Source organism: Lepeophtheirus salmonis, chromosome 7, assembly GCF_016086655.4.
Source record: "Lepeophtheirus salmonis chromosome 7, UVic_Lsal_1.4, whole genome shotgun sequence".
In the NCBI taxonomy this organism is placed as follows: domain Eukaryota; kingdom Metazoa; phylum Arthropoda; class Copepoda; order Siphonostomatoida; family Caligidae; genus Lepeophtheirus; species Lepeophtheirus salmonis.
In genome coordinates this window covers 26,170,502-26,189,434 of record NC_052137.2, presented here as the reverse complement: position 1 = coordinate 26,189,434, position 18,933 = coordinate 26,170,502, and the positions used below count along the sequence as shown (strand labels likewise).

The following is an 18,933-nucleotide window of genomic DNA, read 5'->3' as shown; positions in this document are numbered from 1 at the left end:
TTTACGACAGCCTACTAAACTTTGGTTTATTAACATAGATAAAAAATTTAATCACCAAATATGTTTATTCATTTCAGTATGATTCAAGTCGATATGTTGAAGAGTATTCCATAAATACGACGGAATATGATATTTATAATGGATTAAATGAAACACAAAAAGGATATGATCAAATTTCAAGAGATAAATATCCTTCTGCTTATGGTAATAACACAATTAATTTCATGGAGGAAGATAAGATTATTGAGGAATTCCAATATTTGGTAAGTCATTCTATCGTTAAGGTGAATAAAAAACATTATTTTGACATGATCAAAATCTTTGAACAAAAAAATTGTTTTTTAATAAAATAGCTCCGTAAAATTACAATAATTATATCCCCTTTCATAGATTTTTCTTATATATTATATATACATCTTTAAAAAAAAGTAGTTTATTTTTATCGAATTGATAATTAATGTCAAATTTTTCATTTTTTATTTGCTCAAAAAACAAAGCTTGATCTGCAATAAGTGGACGGTAACTCAAGCATTTGAGGAATGTTTTTAAAAATACAAGAGTAGAATGGCACTGTTATTAAATTATCTTAACGTTATAATAAAATATAATTATAAATGTAATTTTGATTCTGATTTTGTATGTATTTTCTAAGTAATATTGGCTATTTATTTTAAAAACACCTTTCTGAGAAAGTACAATCAAGGTTAATTGACTTCTTGAAGCTAAATATAATCTGTTAGAAATATTGTATATGTTGTTCCTAAAAAAATTAATTATTTCTATGCGTAAAATGGATCATAGCTATGCAGACGCTGTATGTGTATCGCGTATAACATGCATCTATATGAAGACTCTATTAATATAACAGCACAATTTTAGAACTACCAAAAAAAAAATAGACATTGTTCAAATGTAAAATTAAACAAATATGTGTAATAATATTAAATACTTTTCATTAAATTTGGAAAACTTTTTTATTTGAATAATTAATTGACAAACTTTTAAAATGTAGCTTACGTACATATTCATAACATGTACAATGAGAAGAAATATCTAGTTGTTATAAAGAAATACAACGACCTATGAAGATATTGTGATGGTGATCAATCCATGAGAAATATTTCTTTAACGTCTTTACATATTTTAAAAACGTGACTCAATTAATACACATACTTAATTGGGTCTTATGTATGTATGTATACAGTATACACTTAATGTGTTGATAAAATACATATTTAAATGCAATGGGAGTATGTTAATGCTGTCTCTCTGCTTCCTCAGTATTATATACAGTGTGCATGTTAAAATTGTATCGTATTTAATATAAGATTATATCGACGCCATGAAGAACAACATGTACAATGTACATAGTATCAAAACTATTTTTTATTATTATATCATTATTTATTCCTCAAAATGTCCTCCTTCTGCGACCGCCATGGTCTCCAGTCTGTGTCTGAAGACCTTGTGCACCTTGATGACGTAATAGTTAAGCATATAAGCCAACTCCTTCTCAACAGAGGCCTTCAAAGGATCAACCTCGTGGTAGTGGAATTATCAGGTCTTGCTCTTCATGAAGCTCAAACACTCATAGTCCAGTAAAAACAGTCTGGTGATGAGGGGAACAAAAGTTTGGTGTCTAGAAATCGTTGAGCTTTTCCTTGCAGGAGGTTGAGTTGTTAAGACATTATGGCAAGCTACCAAGTCTTGTTGGCAACAGTAATCCCTTTCTAGATTGTTGTATCTAACCAAGACTTCACAAACTTTTTCATCACCTCCTAATTTTCCTTGATCCACACCCTGAGCCACACTGGCCAAGAACTCTTCATTGGCAATCTTGTTGGGTTGTTCACTTCAAGTCATCCTGAAAAGGATCTCACCAATGTGAATGAGCCTTATGACCAAACAGACGAATTCACAATGTACATGACCTGTTTTGAAACGTGATGGGTGCGGAGAAGATCTGTAATCCATTTCCTTTTATCTCGATTGTCATTATTTGTTGACGAATTGCACCCCATTTATACACAGTGTATGAAATTAACTATAAGAAAAGAGCGAAAAATGATATCAATGGGAAGTAATAATCACCCTGAATAATGATTCAATAGGTGTCTGATTGTACATTATTTTTTTCATGTAAGATCTCACTTTTCATGATAACACAGATAAAGTCCCTTTATTATTTTCCGTCATTTCCCCACAATTTGTTCTTCCCATAAATAAATACATACATAAAGACAACAAAGGGATTCCCATTGGTATTAGAAAAAAGGCTATAATAGATTAAAATCTTTAGTCTGCAACAATAAACGTCAGCCATGACAAAGGGTAAAAATACATTTTTATTAAGATACGAAGTGGTAGATAATTGACGACAGACAACGGGAGAGCCACTTCAAGCATAATTTTTCTTTTATTAATTTTCTTTCGGAATTAATTTCTTTGAATTACAAACTCCAGTCTAGGAATGAATTCAATTCGTATTTCAAGGTATTTCTGTATATTATTATATCTTATAAGGTTTATTATAATTTGAAGATCAGTCAAAGGAAAAGAGTTCTATCGATTAACTTTTTATTGCAGTATAAAAGTCAATCAGAGTTGAATATCATTTCTTTATTCAAATCGTCTTAAGAAAAACAAAATGTTATCTGATAAGCATTAACCCTGTGTCAGTGTATGCCTTTGCTAAACCATTCACAAATAGAAATAATTATACACAAATATATATGGAATACAATATATCATATTAGCAAAGTTTTTGCCATTTTAAAAGTGAGTTTTAAATACAGAGATCCACAACTTTTATCGATCTCTAAAAATGAAAGATATACCTTTACAAATATAGTAACAAAAAAAAAGTAATTTATTTTTTACATTAAGCTTTTTTTTTATTAGTGAAAAAAAAAGTTTTATTTTAAACCTTTTTTGTTTTACATTATACAAAATCCTATAGGGATAAAAAAATGGGGTCGGATAAGTTTCCTAGGCACATTCATTTAAATGCAAGACTTTTTATATAAATGTAGCGACTTTTGAGATGATAGTACAGCTTAATGGTGCTTCGCTTTGCACAATTCAACTTGTTTGTTAGTTAAACAGATTAATTTATGGTGGTTAAAAGTACAATTAACATCTGCAGTAGACAATTGAATATTAATCACATGGTCTTATTTTTTCCACTGTGCTTATAGCTTAGATAGATGGTAGTCGTTGTTTTGTATATCTTCAAAAAAGACATAAATTAAATAAATATGAAATATATGTATGAACATAATATTTATTGATAATACAGAACGTGTTCTGTGCATCTACCAAGATATAATAATATGTAATATCATGATATAAATAATTATATAACCCCAGGATTTTAATATGAGTCTTGAAGCAAAGGTGTCATTATTTTATTGTAATACTTACATTCTCATTTACTTCACTAAAATACATGGCACAGCCAAGAGGAATGAAATTGAACCCTGGTCCCCTTCAACTAAAAATAATGGAATGAGCACAATTAACCTTCAGTTATTATTAATGCCATTAAATATCATTAATACTTCAACCCTGTATATATTTCCTTGTAGGTACTAACTAACTTTATTGTCATATTATAAATACCAAAACCTTAATTTTTTTTAAAGCGAGTAATATATGTATGTATTCCCTATCTACATGGTAACTTATTATAATAACAATAATAACCTAATCAGTATAAACACTTCCGACTTATCAGTTCATTTATCAACAGCACATTATATTTGTCCCTGAATAGCGATACAAAGTTGGGACCTGAAACTTGCTGTATCATTTGATTACAAAGTTAGATTGCACAACAAAATGGCAGCTGAAACATAAACAAGTTTTTTATCCTATGTCTCTAATTGTAAATAAGGCGGAACAACTACAAAAAGGGCAACGCGTGTGCAATTTCCTGTGCGCTGGTGTCAATGCCAAGAATGATGCAGAGACCGTTGGCATCTGCATCTCGAATACCTAATATGTCAAGAATTCCATTGCAGTCCCATACAAACATCCAAGAAGAACCAAAACTTCTGCAGCAACAGATTGGCGGACTTCTGCCCTGCCATCCTGTGACTCTCCTCCAGCTATGATCTCTACCCTCTATGGGCTTTGCTGTTTAGTTTGTCCTGGATAAGAATGTCTTCTGCACCTCTCATAAATTTAGATGCACTCCGAGCTCTTTTCATTACAACGGAGTACGCCATGGATACGGTCTTCATTGTCAAGAGCAGCAACTCTATTAGATAGCGTATCAAGGATGTTATTGTATGTGATGAAGTACATATTCAGTTTAAAATATAGCTGAATATAGTATAAAACCTTATCACAAATTGGTTTTGAGTTGTATTTTCTTGACAACACAAAAACTAGCTATTAGAGTGATAGGTTTGAATAGACAGTAAGGTTAAAGTCCTTTTAATTAGTGGTTACATTTTAGCATCCAATAAGGTATTATTTTCCTTAGTATTAAAGGAAAAAAGTTTTTTAATGCCTCTGTCAATAACAATACTGACGTCACATAAAACATTCTATTAAACAGCCTTATACCTAATATTACGATTTATTTTTAATCAAATAATAAGCGTTGATGGATGAAATGTTGAAGGTAAGAGAATAAATATAAACTGCCTTTATAAACGAATGAAATGTGAACATATACATATTTGTTTTATATATATAAAAGAGCGATTAGGATTATAATGTAGTTGTGGTTGATGTATCGCCTTGTTGATAAATAGAAGCACTATTTATTTATTATCAATTAGTTTTAATTGTCTTACAAGTAGATGTTTTTATATGTCTGAATAATGAGAATATTATAATAAGAAGCATAAGGAGAGTACTTATTTTTTTAAATGGGGGTTTCTTCGTGAGCCGCAGGATATTAATAAAAATTTGAACAAATTTTGTTAAAATACTTTTTGTTACAAAAAATCTTTTGCAGAAACTCTCAAATATCGATTTCAAATTTGCATTGACTTATTGCAGAGGTTGCGTAATTTTAATATTAAATAACTGAATTCAGACTATTGGGACTGAAACATCTACTAAATTTTACTGGCATAACTGGTTTTTAGTACTCTAAATGATAATTTCATTTTGTAGGATTCATTCATAACAAAAAAAGCTCTTTTTTTCAATCAATATCAATTCCTTTTAACATTTCTAAAAAAAGTGCATTTGAAGATTAGGAAAAAAATGCTTAAAATCACACGATAGAACATCTATTCTTAAAAAAACGCAACTATATTATGAAAACTTGATTAGTTAGAGTTAATATAAATAATATAAGCAGAGTTTGGGAAATGTTGTTTTGTAAAGTTTAGTCTCCAGAATATTCTAAGTCCAAACGCTTCATGGACCAATGGTGTAACTTGAATAAAGAACTTTCAAAAAGTCTCACTGTTAAAGGATTATGGCTGAAAGAAGGGTAAATTGTTTGAAATCAGACACATCTACAAGAGCTGATTATCAAGAAATGGCAGAACTCATTATTGACTCCTCCTCGAGGTATTCACTGGAAGAAACCAAAAGCAATTCATCAATCAACATGGATGGCCAGAAATATATAATCCCAAAGATGTTTTTTATTCATTGATGAAATGAAATATAATAAAGTTACAATGAAAAAGATGGATAGGATGAACCCTTACTTTGTCTTATACACCAATATGGATTACTTCAGCATTTGCAATAGATTCTCCAATCAATGACTTCGAAATTTACCAGGGCATTTTATTGTTAAGAAGAACTGAGAATGATTTATCAGATATCGTCAGAAAGAAGCTTCAAAATCAATGTAGACTATGGGAGCATAATAACTGAAAATCCCAAGTAGAGGGTATTTCCTTCAAGCAGTAGAATATAATTAGCGACGATCTCAAAGTTTGAAAAAAAAAAGTGTTGAATGAATAAATAGATATGATAAATAATCATTTTTTTATGATTTTTACGTTTTTATTTATAAAAGTCTAGGAAAATATATGCTATACTTTAAAAGATATATCATTCTGATTTTCATATTGGCATTACAAAAACTATTATAAATTAAAACATTGAATTAAGTGTATAATATATCGAAAATAAAAATGTTTTTCTCAAAAAAATGGGTAAATATAGAGTAAATAATGCTTATAAATGAGAGTATACAATTTTAGTTCTGCAGTTATTTCTTCTATATATTTTTCCTTATCTTAATTGTAATGGCCAATCTTCGTACTTTGATAATAAAATATTTAAAAAATTTCAATTGTGTGTTATACCCATACTTTTTTGTCCAAAAGTTGCAAAAAAACATCAAAATTGCACTTTAGAAAAACTTTAAAGACGAAAAGACAGGGTAAAGGATGTATTTAGATCGTTCAAAAAATGGTTTTCGAGCTTTTCAGATCTTAAAGCATGGGGAAAAATATGGAAACATCAAAATTTAAAAAAGCATATTATTAAATAGGTTTAATGTTCATAATACTTTGTTTTAGTAAAAAGAGTCATTAAGGCAAAACATGCATTTCATCAAACTTTTTAGTATTTTTATCCGAAATAAGCTTCTAAAAAATTACTACAATTACATTTGAAAAATATTACATATATGAAATAATTAAGATTTGAGAATATAATGTTTCTCAAACATTGGATTCCAAATAGTTTTAAAAATAACCGAGAAGTTTCTTTGGAAATTTTAGAGAAATATACATTATTATTGGCTCATGAAGCAATTCCAAAGAATGGATTCGTTCCTAACAGGAGAAACACCTGTTCATACTACATTAAAGTTACATAAGGGTAATACTAACTTTAGACATTTTTAGAAAATGAATTGTTACTTCTCTTTTGGCCTGATTTGGATCCTTTGGCTTGGTTTAAAGGAAGTCCAATGAAGTTTGTCGAATCAGCAAGGATAACCTTTTTAAGTAGTAAGACAAAATTTGATTGGCCTAGGGTGTCTTTTGTATATATTTCAATATTTAATTAAATGGTAAAAAAATAATTTCTCAATTGTCTGATTCAGATTTTTAAAATTCTGAAAGAAAGAAGATTTAAAAGAAAAAAACTTTAATTTTTTATTGGTGCAGTTCCGTTTGTACTTACATTCATACTAAGAAATCTCCCCTAAAATAACAGTATCCCTTTTTCCTGGGATTTATTGGATTTACACATACAAAAAAACCTGCATTACACTATTTAATTTAATTGGGACGGGCAATATAATTGGCAATGATATAAACGACATATTCATTGCTTAATATTTTAGTTTTTTGTTACGGGCTTGTATTATGTTATGAAATTAAAAAAAAAAAAACAGGATCTTTTGGCTCTAAAAAACCAAAACAAAAAGGGATATTGGAAAAATATAGTAATTTAGAATTTGGTAAGCCTATCAAATTATTCAATATTTATTTTTTAAATATTTAAAAAATAGTTTTCCATTTATTTTTCCCGGGATATTAAAACCCCTAATTTAATCATTGTAGTAAACACAATTTTTCCAAAAGATGGTTTAGCAATGTGTATCTTTCGTTGTATACGTACGATTTGTTTACCCTAGAATGTGTGAGAAGGATAATATTTTGAACTAAAAAACTATTACGACAATTTTGTGATTATTTGACTCGCTAGTGTTTGAGCGCGCGTCAAATATCAACACAAGAAATTATAAATACGCAATATTTTATAGTTTTCTTCAAACATGATGTAAAGGCAAGCCACGCAGCTGAAAATGTGAATAGTGTTGATGGTTCTGATACTGTGACTGTCAATTATGTGCAATTTTGGTTTCAGCAAATCCATTTTGGTAATTTTGATGTCAAGTATGCTGCATCATGCTCTTGAAGAACAAATGTCTAAAATGTGGAACAAATAATGTAAATTGTAGAGTGCAACTTTCATATAAGGACAGTTTTGATTGCCAAGATGATAAACTTCAATGAAAAAAAAAATCTATCAAAGTTAATGCATTACTTTTTAATACGCCTAATATAATATAAGCATTTTGATGATAACAAAAAAAAAGAAGGAGAGAAAATATTAAAGTCTCACTAAATTTTTCATCATAGTAAAAAAATATTCTCATTTTCGGAAAGTTTGTTCAATAAAAGATTGCAAGAAGAATTTTTTTTATTACTCTGGAAATGTATGTTCGTTTATATCACTGCAAAGTTGGTTTTCTCTAGATAATCATACATAAATAAGGCATGTGTATGTATATATAATTATTTATCTCAAATGATCTCATTATTATTTGCATACATTGCACTTTTTATTGTTTTTGTATGATTAAATAGGGTATTAACAGTCATTATAAATATAATTCAACCACTGAACCGGTCAAGCGCAATACTCGCCAAAAGTATTTGTAGTATGTATTAATATCTTTATAACACTTTATCGTATGACCCGATGTGACCAATAATGAACAAGATATACTTAGTTAAAAAAAGCGGTAAATACAAAATTACTTTTTCACAACCTATTATACTACTAGAAACCCGCAACCCAAGGCTCAAGTGGGCCCGCTAAAATGGGTTAGTAGAACTAAGAAATTACAGCAATGTCATTAGTTCACCATATCATTTGGCATATTTTATAGAAAAAGACGCTCATTTTAGTTTCAAATAGTTGAAGGACATCTATATCTCAAAAAGAGGTATGTGATAAAAACCGTGATTGTTGAATTATGCATGTTTTATACTTTTATATTTACAATTTAAATTTAATAAATACTTTATTTTCATAAAAATATGTCAAATGGTCGATAAACTTATCTTATGTCATTGTAGTAATTTCTCAGTTTTTCTACCCCATTTATAGAGGGCGAACTTAACCCTTTGCTATGCTTTTCTAGTATGCAATAGGTAATACTTTGTTTTAAGGAGGGGAATATGCTTTCTTTGAGTTGAATTTTGTGAAAAATAAATCCGCTCTAAACTCACTTAGATCAGATAATGAAGATTTTCGAAATCTGTATGGACGCGAAATTTAAAAAGATAGCTCAGAATTTACGAGAAAATTACAGTCATAAGAGTTATAATATGTATCAACTAGTCGTAGTACTTAGCATTGACAGGCTTAATTAGGCGTCGGCTAAAAGACAAATTGTACCATAAAAATACATAAAGTAACTCCTCAAGAAATCCCAAGTGATACTTTCAATTTTTCATGAGCACACTCCCACGTAAAACTCAATACTTTACGTACAATTAGTGTTGCATCGGTTAAAAAAAAAATTAAAAAGTTTTAGTCTGGTCCAGAAAAGAATTGTCAGATATAGAACCAGTACTTATTGGCCTTTTATGGTAACTACAACAGCTACAAATGACATAGTTACAAACTATGCTGTTTAGGTTGTTCAACATTACGTATCTCAATAGACAAGATATTTTAAGTTTAAAGTAGGAGGTTCGTGGCTAGAACTTATTATTGTACATACATTCTGGTTATCCTGTATTATTTTCTTCGTTTCTATATTATTCAATCCTAGCTATGAGTGAAAAATAGGTATAAAAATAACCAGGACTGTGGTACTACAGGACCAATCTATCGGTCTTTAGGACCATTAAATCGTAAAAAAGATTGAAATGATTTAGAAGAAAGACGGAAAGGAAAAGAAAGACTGACTAGGTAATTAGTCCTAAGACTGGTGTAACAATTCATATAATAAATGTGGGTGACATAGACGTTGAAAATCTGTCTGTTATAATTTAAGAAATAACTCGGATCAAGGCTGTTTACACCCTCTAGTATTGTTATTTTTTATTTATTTACGAGTACTTATTTATATATTGATGTATGTATATTTAGAATTTCATTTTTGTCTGTCACTTGCATTTGCATATCCTTTTTTTAGTTTAAAAACTGTGTAAATGATGTGCAAACGTGTGCTTTTGAGTGATGATCCTATTGAATGAATTCATATACATTATATAAACATAGATGCCTACTGAATAGTTGTTTTTGTGTGGAAAATTAAAGGCGTAAGAAGTGTTATGACAGATTCATAGAATTTCTCAGAATGTTTGAATGTTATAAAATTCTTTGCTTTTATGATATATAAGTATTAGTGTTTCCCATTTCCCGGGATATTTTCTATGAATGGGAAATACCAGGATTTTTTTGATTGATAAATTTTCAACAGAAATAATATAATTTATGTTCATTTCCTTCTCATTTCTTTCGTTTGTATCATTATCAATTTTTTAAACCCTTTGTTAGTGAATATTACTTTTATAACGCAATTAATTTACTAAAAACAAAATTACATGATAAAAAGTTGAGTATTTATAATAATTATGTAATTTTCATCCAATTACAAGATAAATTTAATTACCTAATCCATACATCCCATTTCCACAACTCAGAGACCTGTTCTGAATTAAAAAAGTCATTTTCAAATGCCAAGGAAGGGGTACATTGTATAGGTTGGCATGTATAATGAGAGGAAAAATAAACTTTCCGGTAAAAAAAACAACAACAGGGTGAACACCAATATCATGTATGTTAGCTGATTTATTGTGAGTGCCTCCAATTCCAAAGACACAGGGTCACGTAAATTTAAAAAAAGTTTTCTTTCTAAGATTCTTAATTATAATATCCACAGTCGTTCCACAATCTTACATAGGAGTCGTTTTCCATAGAAAACTTTGTTTTGTAGCAAGCAAAGAAAAAAAGTCGAAGACATGTCCATTTATAAGATCCGTTCCATGTATAATATATTCATAGTATGGACTTGATGTTATCACGTATCTCTACTCCATGTTGGGATTCTTCGTTATGTCAACCAAAACTTTTGAATAAACTTTTGTGATTATGTCCACTAGAATTATGCAGTTGCCGCTCGAAATTAGAAATCAAAGTGAGAATTAGCGGAACTGAATTTTGGTACTGCAACTAGGTGAGTAGAAGGAACTATAAAAATTTAGCAAATTTGGTTAACAATTACCTATAGCACAATTTCTAAACACGTATGAAGCAAAAAAAAATTGTTTATTATTTCAAAAACGTGTTTTACAATATAATATTTCTATGAACAAAAAAGGATTATGATGTTTTATAATTTTTTGCCACTCTAATTTTCTTGATTGTAGGGAGAAATAAATGATTGTCTCTAGATTTAGTATTTATATTCTAACAAGAAAACTAACTACATTTAGAGTGTTGCAGTCCCCCCTCCCCCTCAAAAATAAATAAATAATAATAATAATATTAAATCATTGTCAGAATCGAAAACCGTAAATATGTCACATTTTACTGTGTAGTACGTAAGCTTTCCTTTTTTTTTTTTTTTTTGCTTCAAGTAGCTAATACTAATTGGCAAATTTGCATTCACAGGTCACGCTTTGTTCATTGGTAGCATTAGCTAAAATTTGACTTTTGGTTTAAAATATTCTTTAGTTCAAGTCATTATTTTGTTGTGATATCTAGGACTCTAATTATCTATCTCTGGACGATAGACTATAAGAGACAAATATATCTTTCAGCTTTGCAAAACGTTGTCCACTAAAACTTTTGTACGAGGGGATAGTAAGGAACTGGTTAAGCTTGTAATTATATACATAACTAAGGAAAATGATAAAGGTTTAGACAGTTCATCTCACCTGGTGCCTTACAGAAGATAAGGTGGGTGTCTAACATATTTATGCTATAAAGATCGATCTGTTCATCAAAAATATAGTTCAAAAATTACCTAAGGAGACTGTATATTTGACTGGACAGCAGCAGAAAATAAATTGATTTATACTTTTTCTATTTATGGTTAACCTGTCTTGGTGGTTTACAGCTCAACTTCCTTCAGCACCCCCTTTGAATGATCTAATACCAATCAATAAGTTGATCAGTTATATGAAGATCAATAAATCTTGTGTAGATGCAGCAATCAAGGTTTTTTTGGCACATTTGAGATACTTAACGGAAGGGCTCGTACCATTAACATTATTTTTTTATCAAGTTAGAAATGCCATCAAAACATACCTACATCTATTGAAATTACTGACTTTATGATAAAGAGTCTTCAACAATAGACATGGCCTAAGATATCCCCTTCCAAATCAAAGGAACAAAAATCAAAAAAAGTAGTTGATATTTAAAAATTGACGAATGATCTATGTATTTATATGTGTAAAGTAGTTACTAATTTATAAATTAAATTTATATTATTATATAAAGATGGTAATTAGTAAAAAAGAAAATAAGTAAAAAAGAAAAAATATTATAATTCTTGTTTCTTCTTTTCTGAACTAAAGTTTAATAATGTGTTCTTTATTTAATAAACAGTTTAGGCGCAATCCTTTATTGCTTGATACAATCAAGAAAAGTTAAGTGTTAAAATAAAATATCAAACAATATTAACTGAATAAGATCAGGGATGGGTAACTACATCACCCTAATGTCCAAAAAAGATTTTAGCCCACTATCCAATCGATTTCTTAGTCTCGTTTATGCTCAAATGTAATTCCGATGAAAAAGATTAGCCAACCAAAAATTTTCTTCCAATATGGCATCCTCCGCCAATATTGGTAAAGAGTTAGCCTGATACAAAACATTTGGAATAACAAAGTATATTCTTTTTTGAAGGTTAAAAGTGCAGTAGCTTTTGATAAAATTATTGACTTTCGTTTTTAGTTCCAGCTAATTTAATTTTGAGGGACCAAGCCACACCCCTTTAATGCCTAAAACAGCTATCGTTTTTCTTTGGTGAAACAATTTGAAACTTTCAACCCTTTTCCCAGATGCCATATGTCAATTGGGAGAATTACAGTCGTTGATTTACTGATTTTCAATCCCGACTTTTTTTCGAACGTCGTTAAATAAGATAACACAATTTATATTCTTTTTTGTAATTGAGCTTCCGAGTTCGCTTCTATCATATCGGCCGCATCATTGGCATAAAGATCGATAAGATGTTGAATATTTCCAAAACTGACACCAAATCCTAGTTTTTTTTTTGTCATGAAAGTTCTTAGCTCTACTATTGTAGCTACGAGGAGCAGTGGGTCGAAGTACAACCTTGCGGATAACTTTTAACTTTTTTTGTAAATCGGTCTGCTCTAATTAATTCAAATAGTTACTGTCGATGGTCCCCTAGCTAGCAATGCCTTGACAGGGTTAAAAAACGGATTGGTAGTAGTTTTTTCACCTATTTCAAAATGTGAGAATAAGAAATGATATCGAATGCTTTTGAAAAATCTATCACAAAAATAGCTCCACAACACTTGTTCTTATCCACTCTTTCAATCAGTGTCTGAATATTCCAGGAAATGTAATATATTTTTCTTCCTTTAAAAACACCTTTTTGCTCTGGGGTTATCTTTTTATTTAGAATAGGATCAATTTTATTTATGCATTTTCATCTTCGATAACCTAAAAGGGAGTCTCCAGGTCATTGAATAAGTTTCCAATACAAAGTTAACAATTAATATCTTGTGATCGGAGTATGGTTTAGAACGATAGAAGGCATACTTCGTATTTATAAATTAATTTTGATGCAAGTACTAAATTAATTCGTAACGTTGATCGGCCTCTTCTCCATAAAACACTATCGTTGGGGCTAAAATAGGCTGTTATGTAAATCAAATTTAATTCAAATATAAGTTTCTCTATATATTTTTTATTTTGATATGATTTGCTGACAGGTCTCCTACGAATAAGATTGGTGAATTATTACCTTTGCAATTGTTAATAATGGTCTGGATGAATGATTGGTTCTTTACATTAGGACCATAAGTATTAATTTAGCCTGTTAAGTGGATTTTAAAATTTATTGTATTCACTTGCACTTCAGTAGAGTTTAGTAAATGTGTAATAAGATTATAAAAACATTTATAAATAATTGTTTATAAGTAGACACAATTAGAGTAATATAATTAATTTGCAAAATAATGGACACTAATTTTTAAGGCTTAGCTACTGGGTTTCTATTATCAAAATAGCTCTAAACCATAAGTGTATGGCATTTATTTAAAAAAAAAGTACATGTCCACTACAGCTACAAATGAAAAATAATACTATTAATAATCATTTCTCTCTTATATAAATGAGCAAATCTTCAAAATAAATAGAGTAATCATATGAAGAAACTATTAAATTGAAGGATGCCGGTTACATGAAAGATTTGATTTTACTTAGGGTATGTACATATGATTAGAGTTGCGTTATTCCTTATTTATTCGGTCTTAAGACTTGTCCTATTACTCCTAAAGACGGGTACTTAAAACAGTCAATCCTTCGTAAAGAGACTGAACTGGATAGGATTGCAGTCTTCACTCCTAAATAAGGACCAACACAACACTGCATATTACAATGCAAGATCAGAAAAGAAACAAGATAATATTTTTGCTATATCATAAATGATAAGAAAATATTTAATTATATGAACAGAAATAGAGTGCAGAAAAAAGTCATAAAAAAAATGATGCTTTCTAAAACTTGATTCAATTTTTACTTTGAAAAATATCTAATTCCAATGAATAAAAAAAATTTCTATGTCGTTTACAAATTTTATGAGATGTACTAAAATAAAAGATTATGTTTTATTTTCCGTTAATCATAAGTTCAAAACGTATATTTGAGAAATCAACGAAATTTACACATTTTTTTAAGCTTAATCTTAGTGCTTTTTTGTATACGAAGTTTTATACATTCACTTTACGACAAACAATATATATATTTTTTCTTTATTTAGATATTTCAAGGCAAAAATAACACTAAATCATGTAGTTTTAGGAATATTTTTCTCTACTACAGTCTTATGACTCGAATAACCATCTCTTATATAATAGCATTCAGATTTATCCTTGAATATTTAAGGCATTATCTCTATAACATGAATATTTTGACTGCATTTTTTGTTAGCTGTTGATATCTGTCTACTCTAAACCAAGATACTTTGCAACATCAAATAATTACTATTATTTTATTTTACAACCTTTCCTCTTTAAAGGCTCAGAAAAAGTCTCAAAATCAGTTGTTAGGCCATTCTTCCGAACAGTAAAATTATTATTCAATAATTATTTAGAATTTTTCATATTTTAACAAGAGGTAATTCAAGTTCAACCAGAAAACACTTTAAAAAACCAGAAATATTGGATCCTTTAGAAACAAAATAATATTTGTTAATAGGTATGTATATTGAAAACAATATTCTGCGCACGGCTCATTTGGTCTTATGGTAAAAATAAAATATACCTATAAAAAATTTTTTAAAGAAATTCCTTATGAAAAATGTGATGTTATTTTTAAAAAGTATATAGAATGATATTTTTATTGAGTAGGTATCTAACAAAGAAACAAACCTTTTTCATTTATAACTATTGTTTTCCAATTTATCAAAATCATCAAAACAATTTGAATCCTTTTTAAACTAATTATTTTATGTCTATATACAGAAGTATGACATGTAATTTTCTGCAGCCATATTTTCTACGTGCAATTGTCCATGCACGATTACTCCTTCAAATTGTTAATATCAAAAATACCAACTAGATTTTTGATATATGATTTAAGCATAATTATTAAAAAAAGAAGTAGCAAACATATAATTATGAATATACAAAAGTTAATTAAGAAAATTTATATGATCTTATAAGTGTTACCTTAACAGTATATCACAACACTATTTTTAAAAAGAAATTTAAATATTTCCCAATAACCAGTTGGTAGATAGCCAATTTTTCTTAACTATAAGCTTATTTTTCAATATTTGTGTGAAACTATTCAAAGACTTAGTAAGAACCAATGCAAACTCAACCACTCAACGTTCAGAACACTCATGAGGAGCAAAGAAACAGAAATATGGACAATGGACAACTAATTATATTATTTATCTTTTGGTAATTTGTCCTTGACTCAATTATTTTTAGTGTTTTAAGTGTTGATTTGTTGTACTAGAATTAAATATTTTAACCAATAAACATATAAACACTATCAAGTCAATAATAGTTCAAGAGTTGAATATATTGACATGAATGGCTAAGTACCGATTAGTTTCTGGTATTTTTCTTCCTCTATTAGGAGGAAAATTTGGGAAATAAAAAGTTGAAACAGTTTTCATTTTCACTACGTAATTAATGCTATCTATTTTATTTCTAGTTGAATGCATCGCTTATGAGTTGCTGTCTTTGTCTCATCAGTACCTCAGTTTTCCTTCATGTCAACTACATACTCAAATTGTGCATCATGTTTTTTATTTGTGGAGTGCATTCTACTGTGTACTTTGTCATCATTGATGATAATGATGTAATACCTTATTTGAGGTAAGTTACTCTTTAAGAAGGATAAAATAAATTTTTGATTATATTTTAATATAAGTGTAATTTTTAATGTGACTTATACAAATTATACAATTGCTATATATATGTAGGTATAAGTTTTTATTTTATGTTATGCTATAACTAATGTCTTCAATGATAAATCTTAGCTTTATTACATAAGGGACTCTCAAATCCCATTCTAATATCGTTTAGTTTTTACTATTTAATATGATATTAGATATAACTATATTATTTAACAAGTTTGCACAAAGGACTTTAATGTTCTAAGTTTAGTAACGATTTATTTGTCTCTTAGTAATCATCTTCAACTTTTCTGGGGTATTTATACTCCCTAGAAATTTAAATATCAATGTAAAAGTATTTTGCTCATCATATTTTTGCTCATGCCCATATTTAAATTCTTAATTAAAAATATACTTTCTGCATCCAATTGTTTTTAAATAGAAACTTTAAAAGTTATTTGAAAATTAATGGATTAAAGATTTTTTTAATTCATTCTCATTATTCATTATCCCTTATTTCATGACAATGAATTAATTTGGAATTTATTTATTTCTCAAACTACTTTTCGAGGATATAAATTCACAGGTACACATTATTAATTTAAAAAGTACCTTAACAGTTAGGTATGGTTAAAGATTAAAAAAATAGATTGAAAGACAATAATTAAAGTTATTTGATGGTACCTTTTCTTTTGATTTCAGTAAGGCCCATATTTCCTTAATTTATTCGACAACGACAAAATAATTAGAATTTTAAGAAAAAAATTATTACTTTATTTTCTCTATTTCTTTAATTCTATAGAATTATTATTTGGGATGCAATATCGCAAAGATGGATAATCTTCATGAAATTTTGACATATAATACTTTTATCATTTTACAATGCTCCCAAATTATAAGAAATATAATACCTTAAAAATAATATCATTTTAACTATTTCAATCTTGAAATTCATAGAAAAAACTTCCCTCTCCTTCAGTAAGAAAAAATATTGGAGCACCCACCATGTTGTGAGCATACATATTAAAAGTTATATTGTTTTTTTTTTGGTAACGAATGGTTAAAACTACCAGGTTGTTCATTAAAATCCGAACACTCAGAAATTAATAAATTATGATGATGGAGTATTGAAATTAATTCATATTTCAATATATTAAAGTATAAACAAACGTGAGCTCTTTAGCTTACGAGCAAGTTGTCAAATAGCACTTGAACGTGATCGACACATTTTCATTATCGCACTACAAGCAATTTGGCGTCTTCGGGACCCCGATCTACGCTATCAGCAAGTCCGAAACGTTGGAAAGGAAGAAGGCCTCTATCAAAAATGCATTACTGCACCTAGACAAGTGAAAGAAAACAGCCAATCCCCTCAAGCTCATGAGGGCAATGAAAAGATCTCAGGATTTTACACCAGATTGTCTGGAGAGCTTTAAAAAAGTGAGTGAAAAGAGTCTTTTGAGGTTGTGAAGGCCACTTTTGTCACTAGCAACGAAATAATCCCTCTTCCGTTGTATGACTTTTTTTAAGTTCTTTTGAACTCTTTTTTGACAATTTTGCCCACCTCGTCTCAGCCCTGATGCCAAAACCCTCGACCACACCTTTTGGTTGGAATGAAAAAAACTAAGCTGAATATACTTGTATCTCAATTGGTCATTTGTTTAAATTTTTAAGTGTTTCAAAAAGTTTATAAAAGTTTTATTTTATTTTTCTTCACAATATATAGACTATTACTTACAAACGAAAATGGGATTTAAAAAAACAACAAGTCCATGTGGAATCAGTTGGAGGCTGTCTGGGACCTTTAAAGTACATAAGTATGTTGAGGAAGCTTTTTGAAAAATGAAAAAATGCTATTTATAAAGTGGCTTGGAATATAAATAATACAAACACCGTGCGTTAGAAAATCACAGAAAAATCTTAAAAACCTATTTTCGATAATAAAAAACAATTAGAGGTTTTGCAATTAAGAGGTTTTATTATTCTAAATTTTGAGTTTCAAATAATATTTGTGTTGATCAAATCAGACAACAACAGGTGTTTGAAATGAAAGCAAAAAAAACAAAAAAACTGCTGACTTGTGTTGTACTGGAATTTTAGTGTCCTCCATTTGTCAGATTGTCCCCCACGGAAAGACACTTTCTTATGGGGCGAAGAAGAAAATCAAGGATGTGAAAAGGTTGGAGAGGAAGCCAGGGAGTGGATGGCAGAAAAAGTGAGGACTTATGAGTTTTTGGAGCAATTTGGGGACACAATCGAGGACTATCCAAAAAGGTCATTTTGAAAGCTTTCAGGAGAGGTGATTGTGTTGGAAAACCTTGATATGACTTCATATGTCAGAAGAAAACGTCAACTTCTTATTAATAGACCAAAATCGGCATACTGGATTGGGAAAAATGCGTCATTTCTGGCCATCCAACTTTTGGCTCCATCATCCCCTGACTGTGCTTCCCTAGATGATTGATCTGGAAAGATGTGGAAAGTAGAGCTGTATCTTTCAACCCCCGTAAAGCTGCTGTTGAGGAGCAATATGATGTCATGCCGGATGACTATGTTGTGAGGGTCTGAAGTATCTTTAAGGACAGAATTGAAACCATGGTCGATGCAGAAGGTGGACATTTTATGAAAGGAAAGTTCAATATGAA

General features: G+C 29.3%; 1 protein-coding gene across 1 annotated transcript in view; it reads left to right on the top strand.

Annotated features, from left to right (window-relative positions):
• LOC121122242 (adenylate cyclase type 2) overlaps nucleotides 1-18,933 on the top strand; it is a 221,979-nt gene that overhangs the window by 168,128 nt on the left and 34,918 nt on the right. The window contains exons 16-17 of the mRNA XM_040717230.2: nucleotides 78-263; nucleotides 16,105-16,268. Coding sequence (XP_040573164.1) covers nucleotides 78-263; nucleotides 16,105-16,268 — 350 coding nt within the window. The remainder of the gene's footprint in view (nucleotides 1-77; nucleotides 264-16,104; nucleotides 16,269-18,933) is intronic.